The sequence below is a fragment of the Anser brachyrhynchus genome, assembly GCF_964034855.1.
Source record: "Anser brachyrhynchus genome assembly, chromosome: 3".
NCBI classification, from domain to species: domain Eukaryota; kingdom Metazoa; phylum Chordata; class Aves; order Anseriformes; family Anatidae; genus Anser; species Anser brachyrhynchus.
The window spans coordinates 73,032,672-73,052,881 of NC_137696.1; the positions used below are offsets into that span (position 1 = coordinate 73,032,672).

Genomic DNA, 20,210 nt, shown 5'->3' on the forward strand with positions numbered 1-20,210 from the left:
TTGCGAACAGCTAGGCAATCCTACATTCAGAAAAATTATTTTTAAACTCAGTTCTCCAGAAAGATGCTACTAATACACATTTTAAGCCTTTTGCAGAGAAAAGCACGTGGTGATGCTTCCCCCTACACAAATTGAAATTCCAAGACAGTGAAACACTGCCTGAGCAATCTTTCCTTATGTAATAAGAGCTGACATTTCCTCAGCAGATTGGCCTCTGCTGTTTCTGAAAAATGTCAATGGAGACCAAGTTTTGTAAAACTCGAGCTGTAATACATGTAAGCACTTTGTGTTGCAGGACAGTGGTATATTTTTAATTTATTTTTATTTATTTATTTCTTTTTTTCATGGAAGTGAAACCCTTACTGTTTTGGAACAATTTCATATATTACAGTCTTGTATCAGAATACCACACTGATGGAGGAACTTTAGCTTCAGAGTTGTTCCCAAATCATTTAAAGATATAACATCAAAGATTGATTCAAAATATTTGCTTCTGTAAGAAAACGTGAACCCCTCAGTATGCTGATAGATGCACTGGAGCCTAATACATGTTCTATCTTTTCCTTGACAGAGCCCATCCCTCCTTATGTCAGGAGAGCACAATCACAATAGTACATGATATTTTTGCTCTTTTATTTTGTTTCTAATCCATGTGTTCTGCGAAGGTGAATAAATAAAACGATTACGAAAAAATGAGTGGGTAAGAAATGTACTTAAACGCATTCACCTCCCACACCTCATCTAGACATGAAATCTCAGAGAAAGGAGGGATGGGCAGGAAAGGCACAAAAAAAAGTATTATATATAGGCTGTCAAACAGAGGATCATTTGACATATGGTACCGAAGTGCACTTGAATGCATTTCTCATTTTGGCAGCCAGATCGCTTATACGAGCCCTGTCCCACAACAGTGGCAGGGCCGTAGAGCTTCTCTGCCCACTCAGCATTTCACAGAGACAGCATCCCAAATTCCCTCCTTTCATCTCCTACTTCCAAAACACTAAAATCTGGATGCTATTTTTCGCTAATAGTGAACTACTGAGCTGCCTTGATGAGCAACTAGTATGAACAAGCTCTTCTTTGCTTGCATCTGAGCTCTCCTTAACCTATGTGGCTTGTAAAGCATACTATTCCCCAGCAAAATATGCAGTCATCTAAAACGGACCCTGAATGTGTGGTTGTGGTACCACAGTGGCAAGCCTAAGAGCATTGCCATAAAAATAGTTAGGATGTGAAAAGTACTGATGTTTGGTTTTTTGCTTATGGGTAGAAGCCCTATCCTCAAATCTAGCCCTAATCATGAATCTATTAATTCATAATTTGTTAGTGAAGATCTGTGTGTTTTTTTTTAGTTTATCTAGTTGGTATTACTAGGCAATATAAATATGTTACAAATGTTAATGGGATATGTGTCTAAATCACAGTTAAATATAACTCATTATTTTTCTGCAAAAGCTTTATCCTCACTGTCTTATACAAAACAGTTATGCGTTTCAGAGATGGACACTTACCTTGTCTGACAGCTAGTGTTGTCGTGTAGACCAAGAATAGAAGGATATAATTGAGGAAACTCTGAAAAACAGGTGTGTTGGCATGGAAATCTTCTGACAAATACTTGCTCGTGAGGCCAATGCCACAGATAAGGAGGGAGAGTACCTGGCCAAGAGCCACAGACAGCAAGAGATCCCTAAAAGGAATAAGAAAAACACAGACCTTAAACACTGAGCCTTCTCATGCTCATCCTCCTCCAGAATCATGTTTGAAAGTGTTAAGACACAGAAGAAACACGATGCTTCAATCAGTGAGGTATCTGCTGGGTGTAGTGATGTAACGTTCCATTATTTCTGCACTTATCACTGGCTTAAACATCCCCCAAGCACACAAGCTTTTATTCACATATTAAACAACAGCAGATGGTAAATCTCTACCATTTAATTTCACATTTCACTAAGGATAAATGATAGTTTAAATGCAACCAAAATACAGCACCTTTTTCTTCAAGCCTCTTCCTTAATAGAGAGACCCAGGAGTATCATTCAGCTAAAGCGGGAATTACAGCTCCTCCAGGACTTAGTAGCCAGAGAAAAAAAAGCAGAGGAAGGATTTTATTGTGTTTCACCATCAACATGAATTTACTGCGCAACTTCATTGCCCTCATTTCATTTCCATTTCATTGTATAAACTGTTCTTTCCACCCACTATGCAAATGTACGTATCTTTTCTTTTGTCTTTGTTACCGCTTACTTTCCTTTCTGTTTGGAGAAAGTGGAAGGTTCTGCTTTTTTCATTCCTGTCTCCTTCTGGTTCTTAAACCTGTATCTTCTGATTTGGCTTTTTGCTTTAATCTGTTTTTCTTGACCTTGATCTCCAGTCTCCGCTGTTCTCCTATCTAATGTTCCACATTCTCTCTCCCCACAGGTCTCTGATAGTTTTTCCCTTTGTACATGTTCTCTGTCTTCATATAATTTTCTCCTCCTTACTCTGCTGTATCTGAAAGCCTACTCTTTTATGGTACATATTCTTTTTATGTCCTTTCTTCAATCTTTTCTGTGATAACCTTTTCCATTCCGAGTATCTGTTTCTTGTACTCTTCCATCAGAACTGTACAGCCATATTCAGCACAAACAACCATTCTTTTCTTATTTGTTTTTAGTCACAGGATATCCACAGCACAGGCATATATGTGCTTTTAAATTACCCTTATCCCAGATTCACTGTTGGTCAGTACTTCTGTGCTGATCAAGCCTGTTCCACCACCACCCTTGCTCCATGCAAATGTACAAAATGCATCACGTTGGTATGGAGCAGGACCAATAACAACTGCTGCCAAGGACTGGAAAAGGACAGTAGAAGGGGACAGTTAGTCCAAGTCCTCCTGGCTGCTGCTGTCACTGTCATCAGCCTCCAGAAGAGACTGTAGGTTTCTCAGGAAACCCAGGAAGGAGAAGGGAAGCACGTTCTGCACATGTCTCATTAGATCCTCATATGAAGAAAAAGGCATTAGGCAATCCTAATGATGTAAAGGAAAGAGGGGAGCTCTCTGATCAGCTGTAACAATATTTCATATTTCATGTGTGTTCTCTTCTGCCAGCCCATAAAAAAACATTGCTTCAAGGCTGCTTTGCTTTCCCTGACAGATTTCCCTGACCTCAGCTGTGAGTATTTGGCAGCAATGAGCATCTGTGCTCCAGCAACAACTTCCCTTGTAAACTCAAGTGTCAAATTTGTTTCCCTTTTTCTCATAAACAATCCTCCCACTAATGTGTCTCAGTGTCAGTCATGGCGTGATTCAACCAAGCAGACACTGGAAAGCACAGGAGGTTGGGTAGTTATATTCATCTAACATACCTCGCTGACAAACAGTCTGACACAGACAGTAAGAGAACAAACTTTATTGTGCTAAATCCCGTGTTTTGACGGGAGACTGCTGGATAAGTAGAAACTATGATTCCACAACTACTGCCTCCACTTTTACATTACTTACTCTACTGCAAAACATAACCGTGGGAAATAAACACACTCAACAGAGATGACATCCGAGACTAAGACATGAATGCTGTGGAAGCGTTGGATCCTCAGCTCCTGCCACTACCTGCAATGCTCTTGATGTGGAGTAGGAAATTTGAACAGTGACTGCAATTTAAATCCATGTACTAACCTTGTAAACTTGTATATAATTCTTCAACCGGTTGGGTAGATACTGGTTTTTAGGTTTTTGTCCTACAGAGAAGGTTCATGCAGTGCTGTCCTCTTGCCTACTACTATTTTTGTAGTTTTATTTCATTAACAAATTGAATGTTTGCAAATTTGTATCTCTAAGTGTGTTCCCTACTTCACACAGGATGCAGGTGGTTATTAACAGTCCTCTATATCTCAGCCATGCCCGTTAGCAAATGTTGTATTACATCCATCGTGGTACTGCCTCTGTTCTGGAAAGAAGCATCTTGGATCCTACTTGGATTTACAGAAAACTAAATATATCCCCACTTAATCATTCATGAAATGATTTTTCCAATAATATATTCCTTGCTCCATATGGCAGCTGGCTGTTGGACATCACTTATCATTACTTTTTTAGGGGATCAAAAATTCCACTCACTATTGTATTACTGAAAGAGCAATTAAGACAAAAAGTAATTAGGAATTCAGCAAAAGCAGCCACGGACAAGAATCAACACTATGAACCTGAACACCTCCAAGTTTGTAGATAAAGTTTGTTTGTGGATCAGCATACAGTCTCTGTGGCTTGAGAGAGCATTTAAGTAAAAATTGTCTTTTGAACTAGAGTTTAAAAAAACACAGGAAATTATTTGTCAGAGAACCATGGAAGTAGCCCTGCAAATTGCACTGACTTTCAAAACATCAACTACATAAATGACATTGAATACATATGTATTGCTTGCCTCTAGTTTTTGTGCACACTTTGATTTTTTTTTCTTTGTTTGAGAAAACTCATTCTGAAATCAAGCAGTTGTGTTCCTTCTCCAGTCAGAACTTGGTGGAATATTTCACATGTGGTATATGACACAGAAGCACACATTTCTTCTTTTGTCTCTTCAGCATGAAGAGAAGCATAATTTAGATATTTAAACAGAATTAACTCAAAGGTCCTCAGACATCAAGAAGGCATTACCCATTTTATACAGTGTAATTATTCCTAGGACTGTGCCCACATTAACTCTTCTGCCATACCTGAAGACAGCTCCACTACTGACATGAATGCTACGCAGAGGAGTGGGTATGTTCCTCTCCCCTCAGCAGTGTAGGCCACAACTGATGCTAACTACTACCATGAAAAACAGGTGAAATGAGTAAGTAAGAGAAACCAAAACATAAGATTAATAAAATGTGAATGGAAGAGAACAACTCATCTCTCTCCAAGCAGAAAAGCAGAAACAAATCTCAATTTACTGGTTTTAACTAGTGACAATGTCAGACAGAGCAACAAAGAATAATGTAATATTTGGATAACCCTAAAAACCAACATAAGATGCCTGAACTGTACAGGAAATGCATGATAGCATTATCTGTGTTTCATTTTTCCTGCCAGCAATGATCTAATAATACAAGAGTCTTAGCTCCCAAGTCTTTAATACCTGTACAAGAATAATAACATACCCGTTCTTTTTTTAAGAAGAATGAATTAGCAAACATTGAAAAGAAGCTTTCAACGTCTGTGGAAAACCTACTACTTCCTTCAGACAGAGGAAAAAGCAACTAACCCACTGCTGTCACCTCTGGTACTCACCAGACAGTATCTCTCCTAAATATCATGCTGGCTATTTCAACACTATTATATTATATATCTAACATATCTGCATCAGTTTTCCCTGTTGGTTTTAATACTCTTCACCACTCAAAGTCAGGCACAAAGAGGGTGATTTCTTTCCTAAGCTTTCAGTCTGTCATGTTGGCTTTGGCAGTATTTTCATTTACTGACGAAGCGCCATTCACTCACGCCTTGAAGAAAAGTTATGTGGTTTGAGGGCCTTCAAAGAAAGCACTGAAAAGACTGTCACTACAGAAAGCTTCACAACATTGAGGTTTTCTACCTGTTGGAGGCCAATTTTGCAATAGCTGAGTGTTGATCTCCCACTAGGATCAACAGCCAAGTCTCAAGCCAAGTTAAAACAGGGGAAAATCTTCAGCTTAGCTCTGAACTTCGATCTCACGAACTCATGACACTCACTTACTAATACAGATCAAATAAAAGACATTCTTCTGTCCGACACCAATTTAAGACCTGTTCCTTTAATTTTTGCTGGCACTTGAATTAACATTCTGTATCAGAACCAATCAAATCAATTTCTGTTTAGCCATTATTGCTAGATAATGCCTAGCACTTGCTACTGAGTCAGACATGTATTTTGAAGTAAGAAGTAGGTCAGAATTGCTCCTCGGCTGCCAGATGTCACACTGCTAGTCATCTATCATGGGTGTTTCATGATATGCTAGCAGAGATTAAACAATACTTCTTTATAGCCTCTTTAGAAATAGTGCCAGAAGATAAAGCCTCATCTTTGCATTGGGAGCCATTTAATTCTGTTTAAACGCCTGGGCTGGTAGCTGCTGTGCATTACTTTTACTTGCTCCTCCAGGCATATGGAAATGTCTATCAGTTGAGTTGCTCTGTGTTTATCAGCCATGGCAACACCACAAACTTCTGGAGGCAGATTTTCTCATATCTAAAAACCTCTGAAGCTTGTGCTCGGTTCCTAGCACATACACGCTGGCACGAAATAAGGTACTAAATACATATCATCAGGTTCTCCAGTAATTATTTTTCATGAGGTTAGAACCTCATTAGCTTTGACTTGGCTTTGATTGCCAGTCTATTTCCATGTCCTCCCCAAAATATTAAAACACCATTTATAACACAAAATCAATGCAGTACAACGTTCAGAACAGGCCACACAACCACGGTTGCTGTATGCTGGATGAATCAGTGACTTGCAAAGAGTGACTACGTGATTTAAACATCTGGGGCTGTTTTATTCCGACACTAAATCCTGTGCTAAATCTGATACTCTCCATGTCAGATTTCTTTTAACTTAATTGCTTTCCCTCCTCTCTTTTGTACTTTATTTGGTCTCTCTCCACTGATAGGTCCCCACTGCATCAGTTAAAAAGTACCTTAGAGGGTAAAGAAAAGAGGCAACCAGTACTTTTAATCTCTAGCATGAGGTGTGTTAATCCTTCAGCATGCCACAGGTTCCAGCAGACAAGAGATTAGCAGTCTATTTCTTGAGCTGAGATTTCACTAGACAAACACATCTGTACAAGCTGCTCTATAGCACTGCTAGAGCAGGCCTGCAGGCGGGACGACGCTTTCTGCGTGATGATAATGACTGCTATACATAGTTATCTTTCCAAATGTTCCAAGCGTGTATTTAAAAAAAGAAAAGACAGACACACTTCATTTAGAGACTGATTGCTCTTATGCCATAGCTAAGTTGATGATATCTGTCACAGGACTGTGATTTTACCAGGTTTTTTCAATTGAGTGCACTTTAGTGTGTTTATATAAAAGTAAAAGAAAAAATAAAACAAGGTCTTATAAACTTTACTTTGATTCACAGTGAGCTGAGCTTACACCCCTATGAGAATCAGGTCAAATTTATTTATGTGCTTAAAGTTGGATATGGAATCTCAAACACCCATCAGTAGAAATGTTGGCACACATTACTGTAGGAAAAGATGGAAAAGCACACATCTAAAACGCGAACACCGAAACCCCCAGGATCCAGCTGCTTCTACTGCAGCTGAAGTTCCAGCACCATAGTGCATTTGAATGGCTGCCTAACGAGGATATGGACATTGCTTCCATATTTTGCTGTTTGCAGTTAATGCACATAGGCAGCTTGTAAAAGAATAAATTAACAAGATTTGCTAAAACCTTTTCCAGGAGAATCAACTGAGATCTCATTGAAAGTTAAAGCTTCAGATTTTTTTAATAAGTCTTAAGCATGTGAAGCCTCCTATTTGTCCGGCATTGCTCCGGAACTGATTGCACACAGAGAACAAGACTCTGCACTAATTTTGCACAGAAACTTATCTTTTCTTATTTTCCCATCATTCTGAAATGTCTGTTACACAGGTGAAAAAATCTATATGTTAGCATGTGCAAACCTTCCCTCTTCTCTATGTCTTTTAATAAGGTAAAGACTGCAGCAACGATCTTCAATTAATGTATTAAAGCATCTGCATGACACTATAGTAATTTACAGAAGTAGCCACAATATTCTATAATAAAATGTTCATGGCACTAATGAGCAAGTTCTTCCACATATACACTGATAATAACTCTATTGGCACATGTACATTTATTCTATTAGTCAGCTGCTCCTATAATGTACATTCTCCATGATCATACTGGATAATGTCTCAAGAAAACATAATAGTCTTCAAGACCAACACAAAAGATTTATCTGTTTTTAATACATTTCTGGCATAAAAGAACAAATCAGCCTAAAATATTTTCAGAATATAGGCATCAAGCATCATTGAAGAGTGAAATGCCAAAGCTTGAATCCCAGCTAAACCTATATAGTGAATTAGAATATAAGTAAGTCTATTGACCTACAAATCAGAGAGTGAAACCCATGCAAGACCAAGCCTATCCATCACTTAATTCCCACTGAGTCATTATTTTGAAATCTTCAGTTGCATTTAAATGATGTACAGGCTGTATACTCGATCTCAGCACAAAGGGTGAAATTTATCGATGGTTAGTTGCCTCAAGCAAGTTGCCTCAAGATAAGTACCTCAAGGTCCCACTAACGCTCAAAAGAAATGCAGATTCCTTGCAGTATCTTGAGTGGATTAGCTCTTTATTTTCCAAACATGACCACTTTAATCTCTTTACAAGAGGACAGCACTGTAGACTCCATGCAGCTCAAATCTTCAGGCTGGTCTGAAAAGCTCCAGGCCTTGAAAACCTAGGCCTATTTTTCTCAGTGAAGAAAAGCCAGTAGGGGAGTAAAAAGCTAACCAAGAGTTCCTCATCTCCTCATCTGTTTTCTGCTCTGTATCCCCAAAATAAAAAAGACTTTTTTTTTTTTTAAACCCAAGGCTTTGAGCCCTTCCAAGTGGCCCAGAAGTTCAAAACTCATTCTTTTTCACTAAGTTACTAAGTTTAAAGTCTTTATGCCTTAAGATGGGGAGAGAAGGTCTGTGCCTTGTTACTGTCTTCCTCTCTTCCCACATCCCCAGTTGAACACCTTCTTACTTGCATTACAACTCTGGACAACAAGAACCAAATCTTCTAGATACTTTCCCCATTGAAAAGCAGCTCTATATTGCACAGTGTTGGTTGTGTCTCTAAGTTCCTCATCATCCATTACATTTCTGCAAAGTCGCTGTCTCAGATGGGCTCCAAAGGAGGGAAGTGCTATTACAGGAAGGACATCGAGGTGCTCCAGCGAGTCCAGAGAGGGGCAACGAAGCTGGGGAGGAGTCTGGAGAACAAGTCTTACGAGGAGTGGCTGAGGGAGCTGGGATTGTTCAGCCTGGAGAAGAGAAGGCTCAGGGGAGACCTTATCGCACTCCACAGGTACATTAAAGGAGGCTGTAGCGAGGTAGGGGGTGGTCTATTCTCCCACGTGCCTGGTGACAAGACGAGGGGGAATGGGCTAAAGTTGTGCCAGGGGAGGTTTAGGTTGGATATGAGGAAGAACTTCTTTACTGAAAGGGTTGTTAGGCATTGGAATGGGCTGCCCAGGAAAGTGGTTGAGTCACCATCCCTGGAGGTCTTTAAAAGATGTTTAGATGTAGAGCTTAGTGATATGGTTTAGTGGAGGACTTGTTAGTGCTAGGTCAGAGGTTGGACTCGGTGATCTTGAAGGTCTCTTCCAACCTAGATGATTCTGTGATTCTTTGCTTCAGTGGCCCTGGTGACAGGGCTGTTGGGATGGCAAGGCACAATAGGCAAAGGAGAGCCCCAGCATGAAACTGAAGCATGCAGGACATGCCGTGAGGAGCAAGGAACAGCCAGACAGACCTGGTCAGGTGGATGGGACTTCCCAAGAGCTGGAGAAGCCCAAGTATTCACCAAGTCAACTGGAAGGACATACTAGGCAGGAGGAAAGCACATTTTTTATTTTTTACCTTTTCGCTTCCCTATTTGAGTTTTTTTTTCCTTTTGTTATTTTGTTTTGCTATTTTTCATTCCTTATTTTTATTTGAATACAAGCTGGCTTGTATTTTAGAGCCTTTTGGGGGAGCTCACTAAAATTCAAAGTCTAGGTATATCTACTTCAAAGCAGTGCCTGACTCAGGCTCCACTTCTTTTAGGTGACAGCTTGAGGAGCTGGTATAGATTGGGTTCTGATAAAAAGAAAGCAGAATCATATATTCAACAAGTCGCGAGAGTCTCTAGAGCAGCTGCTTAACATAAGATCTTACCTAATAAATTTCCCGAGTCTTGTGTATTGTCAACTACAGCAATTCTTGATAATGCATTTCATTTATTATAAGATTTTATACAAGTTCACACATGCGCTCACAACTACTTGTGTTTTATAACTCTTTAATAACAAAGGAATTGGAAATTCTTTAAGACTATTCTTATAAAACTTACTCCTCCATTTAATATTTAGAAATACACTGCTGAGACAGTCTGTTGCAGTGACTGCAAGTGCAAACAAGGGGCTTCTTATTTTTTAATACAAAACACATTTTAAAATAGCAAAGGAAAGTGCAGAGAGAAAATTTTCAGGCAGTTATTTTGATGGAGCCCAGTAGTAAATCATTACAAGCAAATTTGTGTTGGTTTTGTTTGTTTGTTTGCTCGTTCTTTGAATGCAACTTGCTAATAGTCAGCTTCATTCACCAGTCATACAACAAAGAAAGAAAAAGGAAATTTATCCTAAGAATATGCCTCAATTTTGAAACAGACAGCTGGCTTCCAACTAGCAATTTCCTAGTGCTTTTCCAGCTACAAATCACAGAAGGACATTGGGAACCACAGGCTTTTTCCCTTTAAAGATGAAGGTCTCTCCATATACACTCTTGGCAACTTCCCAGTCTAGAGAGTACTGGATAGACTGAAAATATTCCAATCTTCTGATGCAATCAAAAATACAATTACAGATGGCCATACAATAAAAGAATTCTATTTCAGGCTATTCTGGCAAATAAACAGACTGAAGCTAACTGCAGCCTATTAACTTCTATAAATTGTTACAATGTACCCCCATATGACTACAGACATTACCACTCCTAAATATAAAGATTTGGTCTAGACCAGAATAATAAATGACAAAATTATCTTTCCACGTGAAAGCTGACAAAAACTGTTACAAACACTAATTGATGACTACAGTACTTTTAAACAAGTAACTCTTCTGCCATAATCTTCCAGAAATTAATTCAAAAAGTGAGATTTGCAATCTGTTTCTAAATAGAATCCAGGAATCAAGTATGGGTTATGGTGAGCTGCAGTTTCCCAGGCTAGAACTCCAAGTAAAATATGAGAGCTGCTGCAAATACTACATTTTAGCCTATGAAAACTAGTCAGAGTCACTGGGCTGCTGGAAAAGTTTGATCATTATTTTTATAATTCAGGAATAAAGCTTGTAAATAGATGGCTTTATATGGGAAAGATTTGCTCTTACTCTGTTCCAAATGTACCAGTTTGAGCTTTCAGTTGTTAGAGGAAATTGGGATGTGGAAGGACTGACAGCTCTCTCTCTTGGAGAAAATGAAGTTCCCTGTCACATTTTATTAGTTCATCTCACTTGCAGTGGTTTTTATGCCTAAGGCACAGGACATTACAAATACAGTGATGAATATTTTTAGATAATGTGAGAAACAGTTTTAAAAGTTTCAGTTCAGTTAAGATCATCATTAGCTCCTAGTTTTCTCACAGGAGCTCGTAGCCCACAGTAATAGACCTGGATGATTCCCAGCATCAAGAAAAATAGCTCACTAGTGCCCTAAGAAGTACAACATCACTTCTTATTGCTCTCTTGCCATTACTGTACAGTGCTAATACAGTTTAAACTGATGGGAGTTTATGGACTAAGTCTTACAGCTATTGAGAGACAGTTGATAAAGCAGCAGGTGAAAAGCATTACAGTTCTTGCCGTACCCCTGCCACTGATAAGCCAGCCTTGATTGAGTGCTTTGATTCAAAACAAGTTAAAGGACTCAAGATTCCTCAGGTGACAAATGCTAGTGTAACTTAATTCAGTGTTGCCAAAAACAAGAAATAAGGGCTTGGGAAATTAGGTTGAGCCCCCAGAAAACTGCACATATGTGAGTCAGTATGACTGTATGAAGGATGATGTCAGGTTCTTCCTGATGCTCCTGAAAATTGCAAAAGTTTTTCCTAAATTTCTGTCCCTGTAAAATGCCGCACTATGAACGCACGTACACCTGAGGACTGGCTGTGCATCTACAATTAGGTGCCTGAAGTGATTACACTTTATTTGTTTCTCCAATAAAAATAAGCAGGTTAAAAAAATAGCAGGTATGAATATTGAATGTGCAAAGGGACATCTGTAAAGGTGATAGATAGCTTTTGGATACACAGAACTACTAGTTTAATTAGTGCAAGATAGAGTTGTGTTTTTTTTTTTTTACATCAGCATATCTGCAAACTGCAGATATTAAATTACAATCACTTCATTCCAGAGAGCATTTAATATCTAATGTAAAAATATAATTTAAAAATTGAAATTATTTGGCTTTTGAAAAATCTTTTCCTTGGCTAAAACTAAACATACTTAGTTCCTCAGACCACAACTGTTTTTATTTATTTTATTTATTTCAATTTTATGGAAGTTATTGGTAGCATTTTCAAAACAGAGAAAAGTTGAAAAATCCCTGCTTCAGTGGGACACGTTTTCTTCCCAAATAGATATGTGCATTTCCCATAAATCTGAATGTTTTTACTGTAAATTCCAGCTATCTACATGCTTAAAACAAGTAAAATAAATTTTAAGAAAAAATGCCCTTAAATTGGCCCCTTAATTTTATCACTGGTGCTGAAGGATGAAAGATATTCACATTAGCATTTCACCTGGGATGGCACTAAGCTGCTACACACTTTCCCAAATCTCCAGCTACTTCAAAGGAGAGATGCTTGTGTGCCTGTGGCTCATTATGACTTCAACTTTTGGAGGCCTTGACTTTCTTTCACGATCTCCCATCTGTGGGTTGTTGCTGCCTCACTTTGCAGCCCCTCAAGCAGCAGTAATGCTCAAAGTTGCTTGCTCATGGATAATATGACAAATGCAAGGACATTAAAATTTCATGCATTTTTTTTCCAACAGTTTTTTAATGCATGGAAGCCAGCATTTTTCCCTTTTTGGTGAACATCCTCCTCTACATTCTTCTTACCTGTGAAGACTGCATACTTATTTTCATAGCAGCACAACTTCACTAAGGATGAACTGGAAATGCCCTTGTCAGATCTAGCTCTAATCTGGCACCAAATAAATATGCCACAGGAGGTAGAAGACATGAGTTCAAGCTCTTCAGAACAAGCTGACCACTGGAGCTTCTTAGGCAAGCACTTCAAGGGTTAGGCTGTTTCACAAAGCTGGGTACCTTCTTCTGGACAAGAAGCTTGTATGCTAGCTCCAAAGGGTCTCCTGAGGCACAGCAGGAGGCTCTGGAAAGTGAATACCAATTTTAAGTAGGTAACTGCCCCAGGGCTGCAGCAGTGTGGGATTTCAGTAGGCTACATCCTTCCTGGCCTGGCTGGTTTCCCTTAATAGGGAATTAGGGTGTAAACTCAGGTTTACAAATTCTGCTGCAAGAGTTATCACATAAAAATTACAGTAAAAAAAGCTCAACATCAGGATCTCTAAATCCCTCTGTGGATCTGGTAAAAGTCAGTATTTTAGGGAATCAACTAATTTTGGATGTCCTGCTTACAGGATGTGAAAGGTGTTACTGGCTCTTCCTAAAAACAAGGTCCTTTTAAGGAGTTTCAAGTTGGGTGTCCGGAGCTGATGCAGTGATAACCCACAGGATCTTTCACGGGTCCTCTCTGCCTTCCTACTTCTGCAGTTCCCTAGGCCTCCAAGAAAGGAAGCACTCGGTGACAGGGGCCACTACAAAGTCACTGTCCTCAAAGGATAACGGAGTGCAGGTACTTCTCCCACTCCGTGCTTTTGCTGTTCACTCGCTACTCAGCCATGATGGCCAATACACAGCCAAAACTACATGGGAGGCCCAAACTTCTGCATCTGTTTTTAAATTTATATTCTATATAATTCAAAAAGGAAAAACAATATTTTTAGCAGAAGTTACAACTGAAGAGAATTCATCTCCCGCTAAATGAGAAGTCCAGCTATTTGCAACATAGTGCTCTTCATTTGTAAGTATGAGATGGTTCTGGTTTACTGCTCCTCCCTTGGGCTCCAAGATATATCTCTCCTTTCCTCTTCCTTTCCAGTCAATGAAACAGCATGATGGTCTCTGTCAACCACACAGACCTTACACACAATGGTGGAATAGACTCAGTTAAAATGAATGAATAAATAAATAAATAAATAAATAAATAAATAAATAAAATTGAGAGTAATCTGGGAAAGTGTCACCTGCAGATTTTCAGAGGGTCAGAACAGAAATTCATGGCCTACAGGATCTTTCTGCAGTGCCAAATGTATTACCAAAGCCACTGATGACCTAAAGGATAGGAACAATGACTCACATAAAGCAAGATAAAACCTGTGAAGCAAAGTGAGCCATAAGGTCCTCTCACAGGAGATAAACCAGGTCTGACATTTTGGCAGGGTACTTACCTGCCTGTACTCACTGCTTCCAAGATTGCTTTACAATTTCTCTACAATATTAGCACCTGTACTTTAGACATGCAACGAAAGAAAACATCAATCACATTCAGTAGACTTTTTTTTCCTGGGATAGGGGTACATTTTTGCCTTCCCGGCACTGAGCAGAGGAGTAACACACAGGTGACGGTGGGCCTGTGACCAGGCCACTGCAGCTCTCCCAGGTGTGTGGCTGATACACCACCTCCCTCCCACACACCGAGTGGTGGCGGGCCAAAACATACTGCCGAGCCAGCAGAAAACGGACCGGAATCAAGGTCCAGCTGCAGTACCATTTTCTGCTGGTTCAGGAGTGAGTTTTGGCCTGCCACCACGGACTAGAAACCAGTCTGCACAAGCCCCCTTATGTCAAGGGTGGAGCCCTCTGCAGAAGCCCATCCCCATGAGGACGGCCCAGGGAGATGGTCTTCTAGGCAGGACACCTCTCCAAAGCTACGGCCTCTCAAAACCTGCACAAACTGCCCTCTGGCACCAGATGGCTTTCCTTCAGCAGAGATACATCCCAGCTATGTACAAGCGTGGTCGCAACATTCAGCTGACAAGCTGACTTTATTTCCCCCCTCAGCACAGTTTGGATCAGGCTTGGTGCGAGGAGAGCAGGGGGTCAGGCTGACAGTTGAAATGAAGAGTGTGAGGGAAAAATCAGGTATTAAATCCTTTTCTGTGCATGCCTGGCATCTGAGACACTCTGTACTAGAGCTTTACACAGCTACTGGTACAAAAATACATTAAAAAAAAAAAACTACCATTAGCATTAAAAAGAAGAAGAAGCATTTCTGTGCTATTCAATAGCAGTTGCTCTCCAGAAATCACCTGTGTGAAAGAGGATTGTCAGGCTGCAGTTATAACTACGAATGAAATCCCAGCCTTAACTCTGGATTTCCTTGCCTTTCTGAATTGAAGTTCGCCATTAAATAGGATTTCACTGTAACAATATGCATTTCATTTTCCATTGATTTTTTCTTAGTAAAAAAATAAAAGAAACAGAGAGAAGGCAGAAATTCTCTTCTAAGCTGCATGAGTGAATCAAATGTCATACCTATCATATACAGCACACATACTGGTTTAATGAATTATATTCATGCAGGCCGTTCTGCAACACAAATATAGGTACCTTAAACATCGTTATGGAGCAACATGCATTGGTTAATTATGTTTGGAGTAGATTTTCTTAAAAGGGCTGTATAGGGCTTTAAAGCAACTAAATACTTCATTGATGTAAAAAAATAAATTAGCTTTTCATTTCAGTCATTAGTTTACTTATGGATTAAACTAGAACGTTAACTAAATTGCAGCTAAATTACTCTGTATAGGTCAAATGCTTTTGTTTATAAAATGCAGTGTGAACACACAGACCCACGTTTACACCCGAGTTGGGCAGGTGAAACTCATCCAGATGGTCTCACCTCTGGTGACCCGAGGCAGAGATGGGCTCACTGTGACTTGGGAGTGGGCTTTCCTAAGGCCACCACACTGACACCTGAGTGCACTCCCCAGGAATGTGGCTGCAGGTCAAAACATCACCATATCTGCTCAAGCAAGAGCAGGGAAATCCAGAAGAATGAAAAGTTGTTGAGGCTTCTGCAATACAATGAATATAATTTACCCAACAGGGTGTTGATCTGCTTTTTCAGACTCTGTTCTGCATAAATATTTCCTTGGGATGATGGATGGAAAGGAAAGGACACCATAGAAGACTGTTTGCAGCTGCAAAAACATCTTTACCGATGAAAACCAAATTTGGCGTGACAAGGGCCCTTCAAATGTTCAGCTTTACATGGAATTAATGAAATCAGTTTTCATTGTGACCATTTTCCTGTTGCTCCCCAAGTCTGACCACTAGGCCAAGTGCCTGGTCAGACAGCAGAGAGCTTCACAGGGGAAATTATCTGAACAAACAGTGGTAGTCAGTGAGAATGTTTTGGTATCATTGGTTGTCAAAGCAGATCACACTGCTGTTACAGCTTCCTCACTGCATGCATCTGACTGTGTAAAGGTAGATAGCATATGGCCCTTCAAACATCAGAGAAATCTGAGATCCACATACTATTTTTGCAGTTTTCCTGTTTATGCTGTTGGAACCAGTGTGCACTGTAACAACATGATGTACAGAATATCATCATTATTAAATTAAGGTGTGCATATAAATATTTTCATGCTCTTCTAATATGATTATGTATAGGCAGGCCTGCTTGAGAGATATCATGGGACGAGATAAGAGACATTAATCTTGTAATTAATTGCATGTTTGCATTTAATTTCTATGCTTTTATTATTTAGTACCTGTGTCAACCACTTAATTTGCCTGCAAATCATTTTCTTATATAATATTAATGAAAAATACTATACTGAAATTCATCAAACTAAGGAAATTAGAGATTAGGAAGGCTCATTATATCATTAATTTATCCTCTTCTAACTTAAAACAGTTCAAGAGCTAGGGCTTCAGTACCATTCGCAGCAGAACAGACTATGTTTTCTTACAGTAAGTCATCAGAATTAAAAGTCTCATTTCAATTGTGGAACAAACTACTTATTGGAGTCTAAACTTCATTTCTTTCTTCAAAAAAATTCTTTGAGAAGAAATAATAATGACAATAACATTCATTTCAACACAGACATTGCACAAAGGTCAATGTTTTTTATCTCTGTACCTACAACATTCTGAGAAAATGAACATCATGAGATTTATATGATAAACATACAGATTTGTCTGCCCAACCTGCTCAAAACAATTCATGCCTAAATATGAAGATGCTTGGGGTATTGAGGGTCTGCTGACTGAGCACAGGGAAAGATCAAATCAATGAGAGGCATCAAAATAATTGCACGCATCCCTGGGTTAGTTTAATCTAAGTTTAGGGCACTCATAGACTACCTGGTTGGGAAGGTGCACGGCTGCTCTGAGAGTGAGTATGGCTGCGAATTGGCACTGTTGCAAGCAGGCAACGCAATTGCCCAAACCAGAACAACCTAGCTACAAGATCCTTGGGAACAGAATACATTTTGCTGCAGATGAATGTGGGGGAACACCAGCAAGCCTCACACAACCCCAGATGCAAAGCCTTACCTTGAGCCTGTGACTTGATCAGAGGGAACTCTGCCTGCGACAGACACTGAGAAATTGCAAAGTGGACCCAGAGTGAGGCCAACCGGCCTGCTGAGTTTGTGCCATACCAGTGTCAAGCAGTTTAAAACACACAAACAAACAAACAAACAAACACAAACACGACCCTGCAGCTTCTGACCCTCCAGCAAGCATCTGTTAGGGCTTTCTATTGTGTCTGACTATTTCTGCAAAGCCAGACAGAAGACGTATACCAGTAGTCCAGCCTGGGTTGTGGGATACAAATTATGGACCTTGGTCCAATGATCTTACTCTTGCAGTGGGGATCCGGAAAAGCAGGCAGAGCTGTAGGTTTTTCTCTCCAGGGTCTGTTCCCAGTTCTGCCATAGAACTACTGTGGATATCTGAGGAAATGGCCTCAAGCTGCACCAGGGGAGGCTTCGATTGGATATCAGGAAGAATTTATTCACAGAAAGGGTTGTTTGGTCTCTCCAGGGAAGTGGTGGAATTGCCATCCCTGGAGGTATTTAAGAAGACATAGAGGTGGTGCTTAGAGACATGGTTTAGTGGTGGACTTGGTACTGTTAGATTGATGGTTGGACTTGATGATCTTTAGGGTCTTTTCCAACCTAAGTGATTCTGTGATTCTATCTGCAGCTCTCTTTGCCTCAATTTACTCTCCAGTAATGACTGTTCTGTCCAGGTCATAAAATCTCAGAGAAAAGATTCTACTATCATACACTAAAACAGCACCTACCAGAAAACCTTCCTTTATGTAGGAAGCAGAATAAGAACTGAGAGGTGACACAAAACAGCTTCAACAAGAAAACCCTGTGGAACGTGTCCACTAGTGCTGGTGTTTCCACCTCTCCTAACTCCTTGTGGATAAGACCTTCCCATTCCTTAAACAAAAGTATATTATATTGTCTTTTTGTAACTGTAGTTTATTTTTCACAGTTTTCTTGAAACTGCCGAAGCCTTTAACTATGCTTGTGTCCATTTTCAGTGAACCTTGTGTTCTGTGGCAGCTTTTGGTTCTTTGTAACAAAAATGCTTTCATTGCCCAGCTATATTGATTTTCAGTTTCCTAAAGCTTTGTGCTTTCCTTCTCCTAAGGTTTTGCTGACACAGCTTAGGCTGAGTCTCACACTCCATTTGCCCCTCTTCTGACTGAAGAAACTGTTCTAACTGGTAGAAGCTCATCAAGCATTTAAAAATGCCTGTTGAGCTCAACCCTCCTATTTTGTTCATTCTTTTCATCTCTTCCTTCTTCCTCCTGATGTATCAGGCCAGGAATTGAATGCAATTCCAAAAATGTGTTTTAAAAGTAAAGCTTTACCTTGGTGAATCTGTTCTGCAGACAATTAGGCAGCTACATACGTGATCTATACACATGGGGCTTTAGAGGTAATTTTTTTTTTTTCTTACAGATATGCATGTACTGAGATCAGAATGTAACGCACAGAAGAAATTTACACTGATAAAATTCAGAGATGGCATGTCCAATCTCAGTAGAGGTGAACCTCATGTTAAGTTTCTGTTTCTTTCTTCAATTGGTTGAAAAAGGACACAGAGAATCCCAGACGCTTTAAGGGGAAATCGGAGTCAGGCTTGAAAGCCTCAGCAGCTAAACATTCTCATTTACCGTTGAGAATTCCCCGGAGATAATGACAACTCAGATTTCCAGTGTAAGCACCTTTTTGTTTCATTACTGAGCAAACATCAAGTATAATTTCATACCCGACGTATGCAGGGTTCACAATTTGAGAAGAAAATCCCAGAGAGGAAAGCTTCATACATCAACTAACTTCACATCTAGTACCAATAAGTAACATTTCCATATTTTCATATTCAGTAGGTTTTCACTGACCACCTGCTAGTGACTTATTTCAAGCTCTCCTCCTGTACCTACTACCTCAGAACTTTCAACGTTCAATGTAATATTTAGTCCTAAAGTCATTTTTGAGAAGAGTAAATCATCACAGCATAGATGCAGACAAGACAAAAAGTAACATCCAAATTATTCTTACATTACATTGTTTTTACATAATTTCTGCCTATTAGTTCCTTAAGAAGTCTGTCATATGCCTGTTTGTATTCATTTTTCAGACAAATTATTCTAGCATTCAGGCAGCTTCACATCAAACAGCTAACTTGAACGTTATCGTATATTTACAAAAATATATGGTTTGTTAATTTTCATGCTGTGCTATTAAAACTAAAATGGAAACAATCCATTCAGGCAGTCTAAGCCTGCATATATCACGGACCAAAACACTCTATACAGTAACTTGAGGATCAAAATCAGTACTTCTTGTACAAGAGCCTCTTTCAGAAAGTCTGACTTCAGGGCATAGAATCACAGAATGGTTTGTGTTGGAAGGGACCTTAAAGACTATCCAGTTCCAATCCCCCTGCCATGGGCAGTGATGTCCCCCACCAGACCAGGTTGCTCAAAACCCCATCCAATCTGGCCTTGAACACTTGTGATGGGGCATCCATAGCTTTCCCTGGGCAACCTGTGCCAGTGCCTTACCACCCTCTGAGTAAAGAATTTCCTTCTAAAATCTAATCTAAACCTTCCTGCTTTTAGTTTAAAGCCATTACTCTTTGTTGTGTCACTATACTCCCTAACAAAGAGTCCCTCCCCAGCATTCCTGTAGGCCCCCTTTAGGCACTGGAAGGCCGCTCTAAGGTCTCCCCGGAGCCTTCTCTTCTCCAGGCTGAACAACTCCCTCAGCCTGTGTTCACAGGAGAGGTGGTCCAGCCCCTTTACCTTTCAAATTCCTAATTAAGTTGTTTTAAAAAAATATTATTTGCAATTTATTTCTAGCCTGAAC

At 39.7% G+C, this 20,210-nt stretch overlaps 1 protein-coding gene across 1 annotated transcript in view; it reads right to left on the bottom strand.

Moving 5' to 3' along the window:
* The window catches only part of SLC35F1 (solute carrier family 35 member F1), a 243,299-nt gene that overhangs the window by 105,270 nt on the left and 117,819 nt on the right, over nt 1-20,210 (bottom strand). The window contains exon 2 of the mRNA XM_080588100.1: nt 1,512-1,687. Within this exon, the coding sequence (XP_080444226.1) occupies nt 1,512-1,687 (176 nt within the window). The remainder of the gene's footprint in view (nt 1-1,511; nt 1,688-20,210) is intronic.